This window comes from Neoarius graeffei, chromosome 8, assembly GCF_027579695.1.
Source record: "Neoarius graeffei isolate fNeoGra1 chromosome 8, fNeoGra1.pri, whole genome shotgun sequence".
In the NCBI taxonomy this organism is placed as follows: domain Eukaryota; kingdom Metazoa; phylum Chordata; class Actinopteri; order Siluriformes; family Ariidae; genus Neoarius; species Neoarius graeffei.
The window spans coordinates 83065115-83087090 of record NC_083576.1 but is presented as its reverse complement, the minus strand read 5'-3'; the positions used below and the strand labels follow the sequence as shown (position 1 = coordinate 83087090).

The following is a 21976-nucleotide window of genomic DNA, read 5'->3' as shown; positions in this document are numbered from 1 at the left end:
CCATCCTCTGTGCTCCACCCACACCTCAGAGAGCCTACAATAATATATGCCCAAGATTGTATTTATGTTCATAACTATCCTGTAACTTATTTGAGTGATGTCTGACGAACTTGCAGTTCGCTACGAGAATCACCTTTGCTGCCAGGCTGTAACCTTTCTTATTTCAATGGGCTCTATGGACTGGCAGCAGTGTTGCCAGATTGGGCGGTTTTAAGTGCATTTTGGTAGGTTTTGAATATATTTTGGGATGGAAAACGTCAGCAGTATCTGGCAACACTGACTGGCAGCCGGGTATCCATTGCAGTCTACGAGATGGCTCTGAACAGCCAATTTCGGCTAGTTGTTATTGTTTAAAATCAACAAAATCGTCACTTCCAGGGAAGCCGGGCTTCTCTGGGACTAAACGAGACAGTGGGAGGGACAAGAAGCTGGGCTGATAAAGGATTATTGGAGGTAGTGTTTGAAAGACATGAGGAGGGCGGTACTTTGGCGAGGAACACGGAAGTATGATCAGTCAGTCCCTAGCGGATGTCGAGAAAGTGCAGTCGTGTGCCAAAGTGCTGTCTGAATTTCTTTTCATATAAACGGTTCTTCTCATTGATGTCTCTGTACATTACTCTGTAAATAAATGTAAATATTACTTGTTGTGCTCTGTTAACTTTCATCCATTCTATCAGTTTGATCATTCGTGAATTCACTCGTTTATTTCATTTGTAGTTCTGGTTGTAGGCTAGCTTGAGCCTTATTGGGATCTGCAGTGCTAGCTGCTAACAGAAATTGGTGAAGTCTCTGGAAAGCACAACCAGCTGGTATGACAGGGTCACAGACCATTTTCTGGAAAAGGAGTGGAGGGCAGAATTTGTGTATAAATAGTGTTCATGTTCATGACTCTGAAGTGTGTATATTGTTCAGTAATGTTAAGAGAATGGTGGGCTCTGTGTTATAAGTTATACCTGGGTATAATATTCAAGGTTCTGTGTGTTGCATAGCCTACCTGGTTATGAATTTCCAGACTGTGTTGCAGAAGATGTTCAAGGATGTGTTGCACAGCTGGGTGTTGTGTTAAAGACTCTGTGTTGCATATCTGGGTATGATGTTCAAGGCTCTTCGTTGAATAGCCAGTGATTTTTGGATGTTTGATATTTTTGATTAAGGATATGAAGCACTAGCCTGGCAAGCCAGACTATAACATGAAATGTACAAGCAAAAATACTTTCTGCCACTAGGTAGGGTTGTCTAGTTCACTGTGCTAATGGGGCACACTTTTCTATGCTTTGATATCCGGCCTACAGGTTTTACGATGAATGCGTAAAATGGGCTTCCCCTGTTTTAAAAACCAGCAGCCGCCACTGCTGTGAGATAATACTATTTCATTTACTATAAAGGATTTGTCACTATACAGACATTTCCTGGCTAATTTTGTATTTCTCTAGCTGGCTGTCTCAGTCTGACTCTCATTTTGTATGGTTGGGGTGCAAGTGTTAATCCAAATACAGGAGTGAAATCTGGTTCTCCTGCATCTTCAGGCCAAATGAACTGAAAGCGGCGCAGCAGGGAGACCAAGATGAGAAAAAGCTCCACGCGAGCAAGACCTTCACCCAGACACACATGAGGCCCTGCACACATAAACGCACTGTAGGTATCATGCCGCCATCTTGTGTCTAAGAACTACAACTCCCAGCCAACTTCCGCGTTGACTACGTCATGCCTGGGCGGGATCACGTACATCATTCCTCAGGTTTCACATAAGAGACTTGGAAACACCATTTTCTTTGTCTCTGGTGTCTGAACTCGGTGGAGGACAGACCATAGAGGGACGCTCACCATCGGACCGTCCGAAGCCACGACTCTTTCGTGCAAGAAACATGTCTTAGAACGTTCTCCTCCTTCTATCCACCCTTGATCACGGTGGACTCCGGAAACGCGTGCGCTTTTAACTCAAGTGAGTTATAAACCGGTTTTGTCAGTCATTCTTTTAGTACGTACTAGACTGCAACGGCAAGTGAAAGCAGTTTACTGAGTTTTAAAGAAGAACGGTGGGTTTCCACTTCTTTAGACTCGTGCACAGAGTTTTTCTCCTCACGAACTGCGAAGCTTCTCCAAAGAACCTCTCCAGGCTCCTGTGAACATCTGATTCGTCAGAGATTCTCCGCTTTCTACAGAAAGGCGAGACTTTTGAATTAAGGCTGGCACTGGGCAAAATAATATTAGTCTAGTCAGTAATTAATTCACTAAGTGTGAAGTTATATTCAGGAATAAGTGTGCACACTGTATTATTGAGGCTGGCTCAGTAAACTAGTAAATACAGTAAAGGAAAAACTTGAGACTGAAAGGTTTTAACAGTCATCCAAATGACTGAACTTAAACGTTGCTACAGTAACATTCTAGGTACTATGATGTCGACATTGGCTAGCTTGCCATTCAAAATGGTGGACACTGGGGCATCACGTGACCCTGTGACGTCAGGTGAAAAACCTCAATAGCTAATCACTCGGCTACACCCACACACACACATACACACACACACACAGACCTACTCTGTTATAAAGATTTCATTCTGTTGCCATTCAATTATTAAATTCTTATTTTTCCCTTTTTTTATTAATTTACTTTTTTCTTTTTATAATAAACTCCATTATTATTGAAATTGTGTGGTGTCTATCTGCTGTTCTAAATACTTTTGAAGTCACCCACATCGCAAAAGAACTCTTAAGGTGTATGAATAATTAGATGCAGTTTGGTAAGTGATAAATTTGAATTATCAAATTTTAACTGATTATTCAATTGATTCTTTAAATGATTCACTAAATGATTCACTTGGTTCACTAAATGGTTCACTAAATGATTCACTTGATTCACTAAATGATTCACTTCAAACGATTCAAATGAGACTGATTCTATGGTATGATTCAATTCAAATGAATCAAATTAAACGATTCAATAGGATTGATTCATTTTAATTATTAACCTTCAAATTTAATGAGACTGATTTCATGTAATTATTAAAGATTGATCACGTATCCAATCCTAAATACACAAAATCATTAATTACACCTACATAATTGGTGGCCCATATGGGGAGATTGGTTTGTCGACTTCTTAAGTATTGTGCAACAGATAAACTACCAGTTTGATCAACCCCAGGTGTGTTAAAACAGGAATGTGATAATCATATCACAAATTCTAACAACCTATTGATAACTTAGGATAAGAGAACATCTCCAACCAATTAAACCTTGTTAACTAATTAATTACATAGTTAATGTTAATTAATAATAATTGATTAATAATTAACTCATTGATTGATTAATTACCCAATACCCAATTTAAATAAAATGGCATCCCCTCGTGCCTCAGAGACTGAAGACAACGAGCAAGACGTGTCTCTTTTTGAGGTCATCGCAGACCTCATTCACTGCTCTGACTCCGATAGGGCAACCATTAGGGGCATGAGTAGGCATGAGTGCCAAGCTGGCATAATCAACTCAATAGCACAAATGAGAGATCCAAAGAGAACAACAATCAGTGTCCAAGATGCACTAGGTAAACTATTCTTGTTACACTTCCAGGATGCTGATCAACAGATCAGATCCCTGCGCGGAGAAGTTGACAGGCTGACCATCAGCAACGCCGAGCTGACAGCCAAGGTCAATGATTTATCTAGGGAGTGTAGCCTCTTGAAGGACTCCCTCGATGAGTGCGCCGAAAGGCTAGAGAAAGCCGAGAAAGGTGCCGGAAGGGCTGCCAAGGAGCAGAACCCCAAAGAAGGGCGCGAGGGGCGCGAGAGACCCCCAACTATGTGTCCAAGTTTAGAGAGGGAAGAGGTGTCCGAACTGGACACCGAGGATTACCTGGTCGAGCACCAGGCGCCCCGCCAACCTCCATCAACTCGCTATACGACTCCGTCATCGTCTAGCCAGGGTGGAGTTGCCCTGCGCTCATCTCGAGCCCAGGTCCGTAGCACACCTAGGTCAGTGCGCTACAGCTTCCCTGATCCGCCTTCGGGTGAATCAGACTACGACTCTCATGCGGAACGGGAGCAATTCCAGAGTAGCTCAGATAGTGAGCACTCAGGAAAGCGAAGGGGGTCGCGTAAAGACGCGCACCAAGCCCTCCGCATACGGCAAATTGACCTACTTGCCAAAGATATCGAGCGATTCGATCCCGATAATAAAAGAACCAATGTAAATGATTATTTACGAGAAATTGACCAATGCCTGATGGACCTACCGAGAGCCACAATGCGAGAGAAGCTTAAACTGGTCTGGAAGACCTCCAGTAGTAGCTTCCGTGCCTTTTAAGAGACACTACCACCAAACGTTCGCGATAGTTATTCGAAACTTCACAATTACATGAGGGAAGAATATGCGCCGTACATGGGTGAAACCTCCGCGACATTGTGTGCTATACAAATCAAACAGAAACGGTCTGAGGCACCTCGTGAATATTATAGATGGCTACGTACCGCCTACTTCCAGGGTAGCAATGCACCGGGTTTAGAAGAAGATAGGGGTTTCAAATCCCTTTTCTTACACCACCCAAGTGTGCGGACTCAAGTCACACTGAAGTGTCGACAAAATTGCTACTCGATGAAGGAAACTAGGCAGCTAGCCCAAATGACCTGGGAGACCATTGTCAAACCAGCAAACGGAAACGATGATGAACCCAGAGTCCTTAGCCTCCAAGGTGAGGACAAGCCCCCGCTAACCTTAGAAGGAGGTGAAGCACCGAAAGGGGGACCCACCTGGAAAAATCCCAGTCCAGCCCGATCCTTGCCGAACCATCACCAAGGTGAGTGGGAGAATCGGCAAGGTAAGGCCAGGAGAGACCGATGGCAAGGCCACAGTGACTCTGGCAACCACCCATCATGTAAAAAGGGTCATAAGGAACAAAGCGGTTGGCAGCAAGACCGTCATCCCCGCTCTGGCCAGAGATGGCAGGAGCGTTCTGACCGTAACACTAAACGTAGAGGTAGAAATGAACAACACAATGACTCGGACCAACCTGATGAGTCCCACTCAGAACCGGACTCTTTAAAGGCCTGCTTGGCTGAATTTAGGAAACTGTTACAGGAACAGTCAAATTCCTCAACCGATAAAACAAAAGAGCCCGAGAAAAATGACAAAAGCTACCCACTGGCATGACTAGGCCAGGAACCACGAGTAGATCTCGTGAAAGGGGGAGGAGATCCCTCTGAAACAGCAGGCGAGGGTCAGGATGTAGGGCCCCCCCTGGTGGCGAAGGCAAACACACAAAACGCACCTCTCACGTGCACTACAGTCTTCACCACCATCTCTGACACACAGCTCTCACAAGGCGACCCAATCCCAACCAAGCTCAGCAATATTAACTTAGTCAGCTTTACACAAATCAAAATCCCACAGTCGTTGGATCCCACAAAACATGCACCAACTCGTTGCAATGAGATTAGTGCAATCACCGATCAACCGAGCGCCACGCGAGATCAAATTTCTGATGAACTTCAGTTCATGTCTTTGCACACTGAGTCCAGTGTCGAAACATCCGACATCGCGACTCCCCCTAGTGGCCACAATTCATTGAAAAACCTCCCTCTATCCATCGACTCAGACACAGGCATCCATTTCACTGCCGGTGTAATGGCTGCGCTGTGGAACATGTTAGGCGTCGAGGCGAAATCCCATATCGCGTACCACCCTCAATCCTCTGGTCAGGTTGAACGAGCCATTCAAACCATTGTGAGCATGCTGCAAGAGTATGTCACCCCCCATGGTAAAGATTGGGATGTGAAACTTCCCTTGGTGCCAAGGGCCATTCGGTCCACCCCTCATCGCACCACTGGAGTCACACTCTTTGGGATGATGACTGGGCGAGAGACGGTTCTTCCCCCACATCTCCTATACAAACCAGAGGACATGAGCGTCGCAACTGCATACACCGCACATCAATATGTCAGCGACCTACGACGCCACCTACAGTCAACCTTTACAGGTGCCCAAAAGAATCTTGATTCGAGTGTAGGACGCAAAGCCGACTACACCCGAATCTTAGAGAAGTTCCTACCATCCTGGTTGAGACTGTTCGATCGTGGGAAAACCATTCCCTGTTGTGTATTACATTAGGACACCCCGACCTAATCAAACGCTCTCATATCGATGGGTCCATAATAGTCGAAGCAAACTTTTTGAACAGTCCTCACTCCAAAAGGGGGTGGAGGATAGCTAGGCGCATCCTGTCTACTTAGCTTGTATGCATCACTTATCTTTAAGCGTATGCTAACACTCCTGATCATATTTATCAACCCAATAAAGTAAAAGAAAATCCTTCTGTATGTTACAGAATGGACTTCCTCGGAATCCTGTGCATCCTCCTCACCCTACAACTGAGTCAGTCAAGTGAGGTGGTGGAGCCTGGCCCCCCAGCTGGCATCATCCTGCAGGAGGCTCCTGGACTCCTTCTTACAAACTGTCGCATCTACACTCAATGGGTATACACCCAACTAGACCCATGGGCCGTATACCGCAAACACTTCAGGTCACTGATACCTTCGAGCGACGATAACGGACCAAATGGCGAGATATCTAATGTAGTTGTACACACTAAACGCACCACTACCCACATGCTAGAACAGTTACAGAAATTCATAGTCACCAAGGAAGAACTGAGTGGTAAAACACGTCAGAAAAGGTTCCTTGGGGGTTTAATTATCGGTGCATCTGCCATTGGATCCTTGTTTTCTATTGGTCTCTCTGCAGCCAACACAGTCAGTTTGAATACGCTGAAAAAGGAAGTTAGCATTCTACAAAAGGAAATGCCAGAGATCCGAGAGAAACTGCTTATCCAACAATACGAGCTGCAGGGCTTAGGCAGATCCCTGCAGGGAACTATACTAACCGTTAACCTGCATACTGATCTAATCTATAACACCATGTAGACTGTAGACAAATTGGCTGAAAGAATCAAGAACAAGATCAAATATGTCAGAGAAATAAGGGATTTAATGCAAGACCTGCTTAGAGAAGTAGGTGACTCAATCAGTTCCCTGAGTAGTGGCAAGGTCCCATCGTATCTCACACCCCTTAGCTTGGTGGAGAATATACTAAAATCCACTACTACTACTAGAGACGTGCATTCCTCGCAAATACACCTGGCATATAGTCTCGGTAGTGCTATCCCCATTTTTGTGAGTCCACAAGATTTCGAGATAGGTTTCATACTAAATCTACCCATCATTGAGAGAAACAACATATATAGACTCAAGTCTGTCCTCAACGTAGGTTTCTGGAAGGACAATGTCCGTATACACATACAAACACCACCCATGGTAGCATACCATGACGACAACCCCTCTGTCTATTTTATTCCCAACCTAGAGATGTGCATCTCCACTAAAGACATCCACTGGGTCTGCCAAAGCAACCCATTTATTAGAGACACTACGGATCGCCTGTGCGGTCTGAGGGCGAAAGCGCCCGAACAAAAGTGTGTAGGTCAAATGTCCGCAAAGGACGAGGATATGGAAACTAGAGTAGAGAGAGCTGGTAGTCGGTGGGTTGTTAACACTCTGAAAACTGAAATCTTGATGTCCTACAACCAGCACCACACAGCCACAAGAATGAAAATCCCAAACCAAACGGTGTTCCTTAGTGTACCACAGTGAGCCACCATTCACATAGATGACATCACCCTACACCATCTTAGTACTGACAGGTACGATTCGGAAATTGAGATGATAGATGCATTTGAAGGTTATGATCTGGAGATCGGTAACACCCTCCAACAGCAATTGCTGGTTGAAGGGACCAAAACAGTGAAATTTAGTGTAGATCAGAATGGAATTTCAACCATAGTCTCCCAAACTCGGATCCGAGAGTCACTTGACCTAGGATCTATCATAAGTCTGATTGTTTTGGGACTTATTCTCAGTGGCTGGGTCTTTTCTGCTGGTATCGCATGCATGCTACACAACCGAATAGCGACGCTATACGCCAAGCTGGATAAAGGAGTCTGCGTTCCTGACGGCTTCGGCCATAGTAGCACACGCTTTCTGGCCAAACCACCTGTTGCTGTTACCGTGCCAGAAGATTAGGCTTAACAACCTAAACACTAACACCTCTTTCCTTTACTCCACTCCCTTTTTTCCTTGTTTTATTATTTTATTTGAGTAGGAAATGAAGTATATATATGTAGTGTTCACTGAAATGAAGTATATATGTAGCCTGCACTGAAATGAAGTATATATGTAGTCTTCACTGGAAAAATATGTAACGCTCGCTGTTTGAACTCTGAGGTAACCCTAGTCTAGTTAGATAGTGATTATATGCCCAAGTGCCTATGATGATTATATGCCCCAGTGCCTATGGTGATTGTATGCTCAAATGCCTCTACCTCCAACTGTCTCACTGGAACTCACAAGTTTACACAGTCTTCACAGGACACCATGAACTGTACAGAACAAGTCTACCTCAAGGACTATGGACACGGCGATGATACGGTACGGTGCTCTCAGTGCTACGACTCCGTCATACCCTTGAGACCAAAAGGGGGAATGTAGGTATCATGCCGCCATCTTGTGTCTAAGAACTACAACTCCCAGCCAACTTCCACGTTGAGTACGTCACGCCTGGGCGGGATCACGTACATCATTCCTCAGGTTTCACGTAAGAGACTTGGAAACGCCATTTTCTTTGTCTCTGGTGTCTGAACTCAGTGGAGGACAGACCATAGAGGGACGCTCACCATCGGACCGTCCGAAGCCACGACTCTTTCATGCAAGAAACACGTCTTAGAACGTTCTCCTCCTTCTATCCACCCTTGATCACGGTGGACTCCGGAAACGCGCGCGCTTTTAACTCAAGTGAGTTATAAACCGGTTTTGTCAGTCATTCTTTTAGTACGTACTAGACTGCAATGGCAAGTGAAAGCAGTTTACTGAGTTTTAAAGAAGAACGGCGGGTTTCCACTTCTTTAGACTCGTGCACAGAGTTTTTCTCCTCACGAACTGCGAAGCTTCTCCAAAGAACCTCTCCAGGCTCCTGTGAACATCTGATTCATCACAGATTCTCCGCTTTCTACAGAAAGGCGAGACTTTTGAATTAAGGCTGGCACTGGGCAAAATAATATTAGTCTAGTCAGTAATTAATTCACTAAGTGTGAAGTTATATTCAGGAATAAGTGTGCACACTGTATTATTGTTGATTCTCTATTATTTGGTACTATTGATTTTAATTTGGTTAATCAATAAGTCTTGCATGTTCTCTCTCTCCCCTAACATTCTAATTTCATTTAACTCAGTCATATTGTGACCTCATTAAGATTTCAGAATGTTTTGCCTCTAAAAAGGGCCTTTGCATGCTTAGGAAGAGCCCCTCCTCCTCTCCCTTTGTTCTTAGATAAATATCGGCTCTGCCTGGTACGACCACATTCCTGGGGGGGGGTCTTAGCTCCTCCCCCACAAACACGTGGAGTTAGCCACAGGAGCCAACCCTCCTCTGTATCAGTATTAGATAAATACCACAAGTTCTAAGTTTAATTCAACCTTGATAGTAATTCTCCTGTTTACATTTAAAGCCATATAACTACAGATGACTGTTTGAATGTATTTTAATCATTAATTTCTGTTTTTTGACACACATAGTTCACTAGGCCTAGCTTTTCTTTGTCTAGTTAGCATACAAAGCTAATCACCACTAGGCCTAGCCTCTTTGTCTGTTAGCCATAAAGCTAAACATGTGGCCTTAGGCCACGACCACATGGTGTCTAGTGTAGTCATATAGCTAATCACTCGGCTACACCCACACACACACACACACACACACACAGAGACCTACTCTGTTATAAAGATTTCATTCTGTTGCCATTCAATTATTAAATTCTTATTTTTCCCTTTTTTTATTAATTTCCTTTTTTTCCTTTTTATAATAAACTCCATTATTATTGAAATTGTGTGGTGTCTATCTGCTGTTCTAAATACTTTTGAAGTTGCCCACATCGCAAAAGAACTCTTAAGGTGTATGAATAATTAGTTGCAGTTTGGTAAGTGATAAATTTGAATTATCAAATTTTAAACGATTCTTCAATGTATTCTTTAAATGATTCACTAAATGATTCACTTGGTTCACTAAATGATTCACTTGGTTCACTAAATGATTCACTTGATTCACTAAATGATTCACTTCAAACGATTCAAATGAGACTGATTCTATGGTATGATTCAATTCAAATGAGTCAAATTAAACGATTCAATAGGATTGATTCATTTTAATTATTAACCTTCAAATTTAATGAGACTGATTTCATGTAATTATTAAAGATTGATCACTTATCCAATCCTAAATACACAAAATCATTAATTACACCTACAGCACATTAGCTTACCATGTTGACTCATTAGTGATTTGTACCTTTTATTTTAAATAAATGTTCTGTGAAGTCAAATACAAAACTGATTTTGAAATCAGTTGAGTAAATGAGGTTTGGTTTATTTTTGTAGTATTCTTTACCATCCTAAAGTAGAAAAGGGTATGAAGGCCTCTGGCTTCTCAAACTGTCCTTGCTCATTGAGGAAGTTTGATGGGTTGAACTCATGAGGAAACTTCCACTGGCCTTCCTCATTCAGCACTGAGGAGAGGTTGGGGATGATAATAGTTCCCTGAAAAAGAGTGAAACAAAAGATTTAACATGGGTAAACGAAGGTAAATTAAACCATTGTTTGAAATTGCCAATTTGAAATTGTCACCTTTGGGATGTTGTAGCCCATCAGTTCAGTATCTCTTGAGGTAGAGTGGAAAATACTCAGAGGGACAGTGTTGGCAATGCGCTGAGACTCATGGATCACAGCCTGTGTGTATGGCATGTTGTGTCTGTCCTCAAAAGACACATGAGTTTTTCCTTGTAGAACCTCGTCAATCTCCTGCTGGCATCTCTCTACAAACAATGTTTGGCTCTATTACAAATCAAATCTATGAACCAAACATTTTAGGGTTTATGCAACAAGTAGACTTAGAATGAACTGCAATGAAGTGAAGTTCAAACCCTGAATGTCTGGGAAAACCATGAGGTAGAGGAAAGCAGTAAGGAGGGTGTTGGATGTGGTATCGGTCCCAGCTGAATGCAAGACTATAATAAACATTATTAGTTGTCCTTCATCAAAGGCGGATCCATTGCCCCTCTGTTAAAAACAAGACATCCAGTTATTCCAGAATTCAGCCACCATAGTCCTTAACATGGTTTGGTTTCATTCACATTACATATACTGCCCAGCCAAAAATAAAAGTGACCATTTGGATTGAAATAAGGAAATGTTTAAGACCCTTTGAATAATTATTGTAGTTATTAATATCAGAATCATAGTCAGAAATACTTTAATAATCCCAAAGGGAAATTTGATATATCTGCAGTTGCTCACACTCAAATTGAGAAAAGAAATTAGAAAATTAAACAGATATGTAAAACATATGAAAGATGTAATAATATCTAAAAAATAATACATGTAAAATATATTAAAATGCCAAATGTAAACCATATATATTGCAACTAACTATCCATCCATTATCCATAACCACTTATCCTATACAGGGTCGCAGGTGAGCTGGAGCCTATCCCAGCTGACTATGGGCAAGAGGCAGGCTACACCCTGGACAAGGTCACCAGGTCATTGCAGGACTGACACACAGAGACAAGCAACCATTCACACCTATGGTCAATTTAGAGGCACCAATTAGCCTAACCTGCATGGTCTTTGGGGGAAACCGGAGCACCCAGAGGAAACCCACGCAGACTTGAGGAGAACATGCAAACTCTACACAGAAAGGCCCTTCGTCGGCCCACTGGGCTTGAACCCAGAACCTTCTTGCTGTGAGGCGACAGTGCTAACCACTACACCACATAACTATCCATGTGGAAGGAAAAATAGCCAATATGTTTCAATTGGCAGCAGTTCTTTTAACCCTAACTAATGCAATGAGTAGCTTCTAATTTCTTAATTATTGGCCTGCATTGAGCAAAGAAAACAAATAAGGCGATTACTGAAATTACTAGAATTGGGTTAAGAACTGTACAAAGATTGGACTCTGGAGCAATGGAAAAAGGTCATGTAGTCTGGTGATTCCAGCTTTATCCTCTTCCAGAGTGGTGGGCACATCAGAGTAAGAAGGGAAGTATAGTGACCATCATGTATAGTGGCCACTGTACAAGCCTCTGGACACAATGTGAAGATCTGGGGGTTGCTTCAAGTGGTCTGGTCTTGGCTCAGCAATGTTATGAGGCAATAAAATGATGTCAACTGGCTAATTGAGTGTACTGAATGATCAGGTTATCCCATCAATGGATTTTTTTCTCTCCTGATGGCCCAGGAATATTTTTCTTCTTTTTTAGTGTGCTGAACTGATGGCAGGTCTGGAGCTGACATCCATCAGAGTTTTTATGGAACATTACAGTAGTGGTTTCCCATTGCCTTCTATCAGATTATTATAGAGGTTTTCTCCTAATTGTGAAAGAGTGGTTCAAGGAGCATGAGACATCATTTTCACACATGAACTGGACACCTTTATCCCATTTAAGGTATTTGGGATGTGCTGGAGACAACTTTACAGAGTGGTTCAACACTCCTGTACAAGATCTTGGTGAAAAAATAATGCAACTCTGGATGGAAATAAATGTTGTGACGTTGCATAACCTGACCAGTCAAGGGGTTAGGTCCAGCATATCCCCAGAGACTGGTCTGACCCTACCCGCCAGCCAGATCCTTTCACTCTGCTGCTACTAGTCACCTGGCCCCTCCCCCTCTCTGCTCCTGCCCAGCCTGCTCAAGACTGCTGTCTGTCCTAGCTCCCCATTGGTGGAATGACCTTCCCATCAACGTCAGAACTGCCAACTCCCTGACCACCTTCAAGCGCAGACTGAAGACCCACCTCTTCGGGCTGCACCACTCCCCTGCTTCCATGCCCACTGTGTAATTGTGTATTGGTCTTGACCAACCTAGGTTGTGTACTGTCTAGCCTGGACATGATGACTTTTGGTTAGCCACTGGGGTTTTATTTTTCTCTATTTAGTTGCACCTTGTCAGCTCATTTGTTTGGTTGACTTGTTTTCTTGTGCTCATCCCAAGACTTTTATTTACAATTTATTTATATTTACCATTGTTTCAGCACTCTTAGGATTTTCTGCCTTTAGAGTATACAGTTATAAGTGAGTAATGATTTATAATCTAAGTATCGCTTGCCACCCAAAAAGGGTGGGTTCCCTTTTGAGTCACTTTCCTCTGTTTCTTGCCACCGTCATCACTGGGTTACTGATTAGGGATCCAAGTCTACATCCAGATGTCTGTAAAGATGCTTTTTGACAATGCCGATGGTTAAAAGCCCTATACAGCTAACATTTAACTGAATTACACATGGACTGTTGGACATTCCATGAAATACCAGATCAGTCTTTATACCCACACAAACATACCATGTCTAGCTCATCCAAATAGCAGTCGACAAGGTCTCTTGGCTTTCCTGGGACTCTTGTTTTCTTGTGCTCGTCAGTCAAGGTCAGTGTCATTTTTTTCAGTGAGTAAGTGTTTTTAAAAGCTTTGTTAAATGGAAGAGGCAGGGATCTCACCAGTGGAAATGCATCATAGATCTACAAGAATACAAGAGGTTGTGTTGTTTATATTGTTTATAATAAAATAATTGGGACATTAATTCTTTCAGCTATTTTTTAAAATCATTACTTAGGATTAGCAAAAGTCTAAATGCAATCAGTGACCCAGTGATATAATGTCTCACCAAGGACCAAGGTCCATTAACAATCTTATTAATTTCAGTAAACAGCGCAACATATTGTTTAAGGGTTTCATCGCCATATTCATAGCGAATACCAAGCAAAACCAGGTAGATGATATTCGATGTTACATCATGGAACAAAGTCTGAGGACACAAGATCCTTCCTACAAAGAGAGAATCATTGGTCATCAACATTTAAAATGGGGCATGAAACCTTATATCGGACAGCTGTCATCAACAGGAATGTTATTAATGTTATACGATACCAGAATGTTTTTCCAACTTTGCAGCGAGGTGTTCAATTTCCTCCAGAATCCTGTTCACCATAGACTGTTTCCCCAAGCCAAAGTTCCTCAAGGTCATGAGTGCAAAACGACGATGCTCCTTCCATGCAGGACCATAATCAGCCATTACAACTCCTGTTATATTTCACTCAAGTCAGTAAGTCTATTTCAGAGTCAGTACATGGCAATACTCAGGTTAGTGTCACTTTATTTGAATGTAAAATAAATGTAAAAGGAACAGAATTTCAAAAGCAGTGGATGATCAGATCATTTTTTTGGGGGAGGGGGCAACAGATGCACCCTATTTAGGATGTGATTATGTGTAATCTCACCTTTTCCTCCTTCAGTCATATGGGTAAATAGCACATTTTGTGGCCGTCCTGAAAAGTCTGCAGATTTGGTCACGAGAGCTTCTTTTATAGCCTTCAAACCATGAAGAACAACAGCTGGTTTTCTCCCAAGATACAGGCTGTAAATGTCTCCATAGCGCTCAGCAAACTAAAGATGAATGGAAAGCATTCATATTTTAGAGCCATTAAACCATATTCAACTATTTTTAACTTATACCTAACTTAGAACAATGAAACTCTTCTAAATCCACATTTAAAACATGTTTATTTTTATATTTGTCCTTGACTTGGTCTTGGCAGTTGACATGATAATAATGATGATGATGATGATGATGATGATGATTAGTCAAAGTCAAAGTCTACTTTATTGTCAATACTGCAATATTTACAGAACATACAGAAGATTGAAATTGCATTACCTCTCAAACCCATGGTGCAGCAATAAACATTAAAGATTAAATAAACACTAAGTGTAAAATATATGACTAATACATACTAATTGTAAAGATATAAAATATAAAGGTCCCTGATATTGACATCAGATATTGACATTATTATTATTATTATTATTATTATTATTATTATTATTATACAGGTAATGTAGTATACTGGTAAAACTGACACTCAAGGACTGGAAGTTGAAGCTCTGTGTGTATATCTCTACTGCATGCAACCTCAATAAAAGGCCATGAATTGTGTTTGAGACAGAATGAACACAAGATATTTCATGTTTAGTCTGATCAACTTCATTTCATTTGTCAATATACATCCATTCCTGCATCAGATACATCTAATTTAAATATACAGAAGTGCTTTTTCGTCTCAGAAAAAAAAAAATCCTCATGAGAGTTCACTAGGCCAGGAATCCAATCAGTCTAAAACCTGTTGAGGAGATTAGTACAGTAGGACAGAAGACAAGGGATTTTGGAGTGGAATGGACAATCATCTTTCCTGCTGCATTTCAGCACTTGAATGTTCAGCTCTGAATGCAGTTTGTCATGATGCGTCTTACATTACCCACCATAGCCACTGTGCCTTCATGCCAAGTTGCCCAGGTTAATCATGTGAAATCAGTGGCTGCTCCGCAGACCTACAATTTTATTATTATTATTATTATTATTATTATTATTATTATTATTCATCAAGTGTACATTAGAGAACAATGAAATTCTTCCTCTACATTCAACCCATCTGAGGATGTGAGCAAGTAGAGAGAGGGGGAAAGTGCTGTTCATTCACTCCCCCCCACCACACACTTTTCCTGCTGATCCAGGGAATCAAACCAGTGACCATTAAAGTGCATATCCTGAACCAATTTCGTTTTTTTTATATATGAAAGTATGTCCCATTACACACTCATCCAGAAGGGTAATTTTGCACAAGGCCATCTGTCTACAGTAGAAAAAAATAAAATAACAAAACGCGTCTGGAAAAATCCCAAGGGAGTCTGGAGCCAGATTCGTGGCATCACCTGCAGAAGCGCCAGCAGGCTGTGAGAGCTTTGCACGGTTTCAGTGCACAGCCTGTCTAGACCAAGCGCTCCCATTTCTCTCTCATTGTCCGGTCTTTTGGAAAACGATGAGTACTAATCCCATCAAGATTGGTGTTGCTACACCCTCCTACGATACATCTGTTAACCATTTTAATAATTACGTGATAACGTTGAAGAAACTTGCCGAAAACCACCAGGTCGTTTTCTCATAAACAAACCAGCGCTGACGTAGGATTCAGAAGGAGGCGTCCTGCACGCGACGTCATGAAAATCAATGTTTCCCGGGAAATCCAAATGCCAAGTTTTTTCAGAGGCGGACTAATTCACCTCAAATGGCTTGATTTCAACTGAATTTTTATGGTATTGTGCAAGGTAAAAAAATTGCACAAAATGCAAAATGTGACAGATATTTGACCAAAGTTTAATATAAAACAGGAGAATTACATTGATCTTGCTCCTGAATTTACCCATGATATGCACTTTAAGCCCCAAAGCTGCCTCTCTAACCTTGAGACGATGATTTACCCCAATCCCAAGCCAGCCATTTAGTCTTACCCACTTGTTTGCAGCCAAGGACTTGGTTAGATTGTGTATCAAAGTGGACTTACAGCTGTCCAACCTTAACTCATCTGTGTTGTATGTAGGGATATTCAGCCATTTTCTCTTTTGTGCACTATGGCTAATATGGACTTAAGTTATTGGTTTACTTCAGTGATTGACATGTACATCCCATCAGAAACAAGACAGGGCTAAATGTACATAACGCTCATAAAAAATAGACACATTAGACAGCACAGACAGCAAACAGTCCTTGACCCAGCAAAAAAAAAAGGCATCTGAAATTTTTCCAAGATATTGTCACATAATTATATTTTTGCACAAAGTTAGCTTATTCTTCTAGAATGTAAACTGCATCAAAAACCCAAATAACAAAGTTTTCCATTGAAATCTTCATAATAAATTAAAATACAGATAACCCATTACAGCTAAGGCACATGTTTAGGAGGCAGTTTAATTTCTTTTGAGTTATGGCTCAGAGATGCATTACAACAATATAATGGCTTACCATTTCAAAGTCTTTCAGAGGATTCTTGATGTTGAAATGAAAAAGGTTGCCAAATATGGGTAGGGGTCGCGGCCCAGGGGGAGGGGGTTTCTTTGTCCTCTAGATTCTGAATAAGAAGACAAAGAGGCACATGCAAAATCCAGCAAGAACTAAGGAGCCCAACATGATGACAGTTGTACCGCTGCTCTACAACACTATGTTCATTTGGCTGTTAGACCAAGACAGTCGCTGACTCAAACTATGAATCCTGTCAATCATTTACACAATAGTGCATGGAAGTGTTAGCCTTGCCAAAGTCCCTGCTTGCACTCAGAGCACAATGTGTCTTGAACATTAAGTGACAATGGGCATACCTAACATCCTGTGTTCTGTCTCTCTCTCTCTCTCTGTCAAGTTACACATCAATCCTGAGATACCAGTGATGATGGCCTCTCCTGTTCTTCGGACCTGCCTGATCCATCCTGATGGATCTTCTGGCTGAAGTCTCATCACATCGCTCCTGGAGAGGATGGCCCCATATGGACAGTCTAAAGATACACTTAGAAGATGACTCTGGACACTTACAGTTTTGGCTGAGGATGACAACTGGCATGAAAACTTTAGGACTGCAGTTGTCATGAATAGTTTTGCACTCATCTCCATTAATAAACAGCTGATATCTTCAACAAAATAGACTTCATGCTAAAACTATAATGAATTTCCTGGTTACACAATTGTACGGGCGGCACGGTGGTGTAGTGGTTAGCGCTGTCGCCTCACAGCAAGAAGGTCCTGGGTTCGAGCCCCGGGGCCGGCGAGGGCCTTTCTGTGTGGAGTTTGCATGTTCTCCCCGTGTCCGCGTGGGTTTCCTCCGGGTGCTCCGGTTTCCCCCACAGTCCAAAGACATGCAGGTTAGGTTAACTGGTGACTCTAAATTGACTGTAGGTGTGAATGTGAGTGTGAATGGTTGTCTGTGTCTATGTGTCGGCCCTGTGATGACCTGGCGACTTGTCCAGGGTGTACCCCGCCTTTCGCCCGTAGTCAGCTGGGATAGGCTCCAGCTTGCCTGCGACCCTGTAGAAGGATAAAGCGGCTAGAGATAATGAGATGAGAATGAGACACAATTGTACTTTGTGACAATATAGGGCACAGTTATAGAAGTTATTTGTAATCATGCTATCTGTTATCACACAAATGAGGATGGGTTCCCTTTTGAGTCTGGTTCCTCTCAAGGTTTCTTCCTCATGTCGTCTGAGAGAGTTTTTCCTTAGCACTGTCACCTCAGGCTTGCTCATCAGGGTGTTGTGTAAACTTATTAGGGATAAAATTAGTTCATATCTTTAAAGTCTTTATTTTTCTGTAAAACTGGTTTGCAACAATATCTGTTGTTAAAAGCATCATATAAATAAATTGACTTGACTTGAAATGAACCCTAGAGATTTTATCTGATTAAAACAGAGGGAATAACTGGCACCTGGCCATGTAACAGCTGAACAGCCAACTGTCCAATTACTTTTGTTTTCTTAAAAGGGGGGTGGGGGCACATATATAAAGTGTGGTGATTCCTACAATGTTCACCCGAAAAACAGGATCCAGACCAGGTGTTAGAAATTTTAATTTTTCAAAGAACCACTTCAGAGAAAACCAAGATACAAAATACAAGTTAGAAAGACAAGATTTAATTAGACCCAACAAACATTCAAATTCTTAGTAGACATAATATTCCTTTTGTCTTCCTGTTATCTTTTTATTTGATCATTCATTCATTTAATGTCATACAATATTATTTCATTTGCCACAAAGAATTTGTCAGCATACAGACATTTCCTGACTAATTCCGTTTGGTTATAGTTGGTTGTCTCAGTCTGACTCCCATTCTGTATGGTTTGAGTGTTGTTGTTAATCCAAATACAGGAGTGAAATCTGGTTCTCCTGCATCTTCAGGCCAAATGAACTGAAAGCGGCGCAGCAGGGAGACAACGATGAGAAAGAGCTGCACACGAGCAAGACCTTCACCCAGACACACACGAGGCCCTACACACATAAACAAACACATTAGCTTACCATGTTAACTCATAAGTGACTTGTACTCATCTCATCTCATCTCATTATCTCTAGCCGCTTATCCTGTTCTACAGGGTCGCAGGCAAGCTGGAGCCTATCCCAGCTGACTATGGGCGAAAGGCGGGGTACACCCTGGACAAGTCGCCAGGTCATCACAGGGCTGACACATAGACACAGACAACCATTCACACTCACATTCACACCTACGGTCAATTTAGAGTCACCAGTTAACCTAACCTGCATGTCTTTGGACTGTGGGGGAAACCGGAGCACCCGGAGGAAACCCACGCGGACATGGGGAGAACATGCAAACTCCACACAGAAAGGCCCTCGCCGGCCACGGGGCTCGAACCCGGACCTTCTTGCTGTGAGGCGACAGCGCTAACCACTACACCACCGTGCCGCCGTGACTTGTACTTTTTATGTTAAATAAGTGTTCTGTGAAGTCAAATCCAAAACTGATTTTGGAATCACTTGAATAAATGAGGTTTGGCTTATTTTTGTACAACTCCAATTCCATAAATTTGGGACACTGTGTTAAATGTAATTAAAAACAGAATATGATGATTTGCAAATCTTGGAAACCCTATATTTCATTGAAAATAGTACAAAGACAACATATCAAATGTTGAAACTGAGGAATTTTATTGTTTTTGAAAAATATATGCTCATTTTGAATTTGATGTCAGCAAGAAGTTTCAAAAAAGTTGGGACAGGAGCAACAAAAGACTGAAAAAGTTGTGTAATGCTAAAAAACAAAACAAAAAAAACTAATTTTGTTAATTGGCAACAGGTCAGTAACATGACTGGGTATAAAAAGAGCATCCCAGAAAGGCGGAGTCTCTCAGAAGTAAAGATGAGGAGGGGTTCACCACTCTGTGAAAGACTGCATGGGCAAACAGTGCAAAAAGTTAAGAATAACGTTCCTCAATATAAAATTGCAAAGAATTTGGGGATCACATTATCTGTTGTACATAATATCATTAAAAGATTCAGAGAATCTGGAGAAATCTTTGTATGCAAGAGACAAGGCTGAAAACTGACACTGGATGCCTGTGATCTTCAGGCCCTCAGGAGACACTGCATTAAAAGCAGACATGTGTCTGTAGTGGAAGTCACTGTTTGGGCTCAGGAACACTTCAGAAAACCATCATCTGTGAAAACAGTTCATTATTGCATCCACAAATGCAAGTTAAAACCAGATATAAACAATATCCAGAAACACCGCCACCTTCTCTGGGCCCAAGCTTTTTTTACGATGGACTGAGGTGAAGTGGAAAACTGTCCCAAGGTCTGATGAATCAAAAGTAGAAATTCTTTTTGGAAATCATGGATACCACATCCTCCAGGCTAAAGAGGAGAGGGACCATCTGGCTTGTTATCAGTGCACAGTTCAAAAGCAAGCATCTGTGATGATATGACAGGGCATTAGTGCACATGACATGGGTAGTTCGGACATCTGGGAAGGCATCATTAATGCTAAATGATATAGATGCACGTTTCAGAGCAATATGCTGCCATCCAGATTAAATCTTTTTTTCAGGAAAAGCCTTCCTTCTTTCAGCAAGATAATGCCAAACCGTTTTCTGCACATATTAAAACTGCATGGCTCCACAGTAAAAGAGTCCAGGTGCTAAACTGGCCTGCCTGCAGTCCAGACCTGTCTCCCATTTAAAACATTTGGTGCATTATGAACCACAAAATATGACAAAGGAGACCCCAAACTTTTGAGCAGTTGAAATTGTATATCAAGTAACAATGGGGCAACATTTCTCTTTCAAAACTACAACAATTGGTCTCCTCAGTTCCCAAATGTTTACGGAGTGTTGGTAAAGTAGGGGTGATGCAACCCAGTGGTAAACATGCCCCTGACCCAGCTTTCTAAAATGTGTTGTTGACATCAAATTCAAAATTACCAGATTTTTTTTTAAAAAGTAAAAAAATTTCTCAGTTTCAACATTTGATGTGTTGTCTTTGGACTATTTTCAATTAAATATTGGGTTTCCACAATTTGCAAATCATCATATTCTATTTTTAATTTACGTTTTACAGTGTCCCAAATTTATGGAATTGGGGTTGTAGTATTCTTTACACCATCCTGAGCTCTCACCAGCAGAAAAGGGTATGAAGGCCTCTGGCTTCTCAAACTGTCCTTGCTCATTGAGGAAGTTTGATGGGTTGAACTCATGAGGAAACTTCCACTGGCCTTCCTCATTCAGCACTGAGGAGAGGTTGGGGATGATAATTGTTCCCTGAAAAAGAGTGAAAGAAAAGGTTTAACATGAGTCAAAGAAGGTAAATTAAACCATTGTTTGAAACTGCCAATTTGAAATTGTCACCTTTGGGATGTTGTAGCCCATCAGTTCAGTATCTTTTGAGGTAGAGTGGAAAATATCCAGAGGGACAATGTTGGCAATGCGCTGAGACTCATGGATCACAGCCTGTGTGTATGGCATGTTGTGTCTGTCCTCAAAAGACACATGAGTTTTTCCCTGTAGAACCTCATCAATCTCCTGCTGACATCTCCCTAGAAACAGTGTTTGGCTCAAATCAAATCTATGAACCAAACATTTTAGGGTTTATGCAACAAGTAGACTTAGAATGAAGTGCAGTGAAGTGAAGTTCAAACCCTGAATGTCTGGGAAAACCATGAGGTAGAGGAAAGCAGTAAGGAGGGTGTTGGATGTGGTATCAGTCGCAGCTGTATGCAAGATTATAATCAACATTATTAGTTCTGCGTCATCAAAGGAGGATCCATTGCCCCTCTGTTAAAAACAAGACATCCAGTTATTCCAGAATTCAGCATCCACAGTCCTTAACTTGGTTTGATTTCATTCACATTATATACACTGCCCAACCAAAAAAAAAGTCGCTGTTTGGATTTAAATAAGGAAATTTTTAAGAGCCTTTGGATAATTACTGCAGTCATTAATATGTTTCAGTTGGCAGCAATTTTTTTAACCCTAACTGACGCAGTGAGTAGCTTTTCATTT

At 41.7% G+C, this 21976-nt stretch overlaps 2 protein-coding genes across 2 annotated transcripts in view; both read right to left on the bottom strand.

Annotated features, from left to right (window-relative positions):
• Window positions 1–1413: 1413 nt before the first annotated feature.
• LOC132889945 (cytochrome P450 2D3-like) lies at window positions 1414–17558 on the bottom strand. The gene is made up of 10 exons (XM_060926753.1): window positions 17505–17558; window positions 16941–17039; window positions 14365–14530; window positions 14015–14164; window positions 13752–13912; window positions 13432–13605; window positions 11014–11149; window positions 10718–10905; window positions 10482–10630; window positions 1414–1633 (listed from the first exon to the last, which is right to left on the bottom strand). The coding sequence occupies exons 1-10, from the start codon at window positions 17556–17558 to the stop codon at window positions 1414–1416; spliced, it is 1497 nt and encodes a 498-aa protein (XP_060782736.1).
• A 1192-nt stretch (window positions 17559–18750) lies between these two features.
• Window positions 18751–21976, bottom strand: part of LOC132889944 (cytochrome P450 2D3-like) — a 29835-nt gene continuing 26609 nt past the window's right edge. The window contains exons 6-9 of the mRNA XM_060926752.1: window positions 21613–21748; window positions 21323–21510; window positions 21094–21235; window positions 18751–18953 (exon numbers count right to left, since the gene is read on the bottom strand). Coding sequence (XP_060782735.1) covers window positions 18751–18953; window positions 21094–21235; window positions 21323–21510; window positions 21613–21748 — 669 coding nt within the window. The remainder of the gene's footprint in view (window positions 18954–21093; window positions 21236–21322; window positions 21511–21612; window positions 21749–21976) is intronic.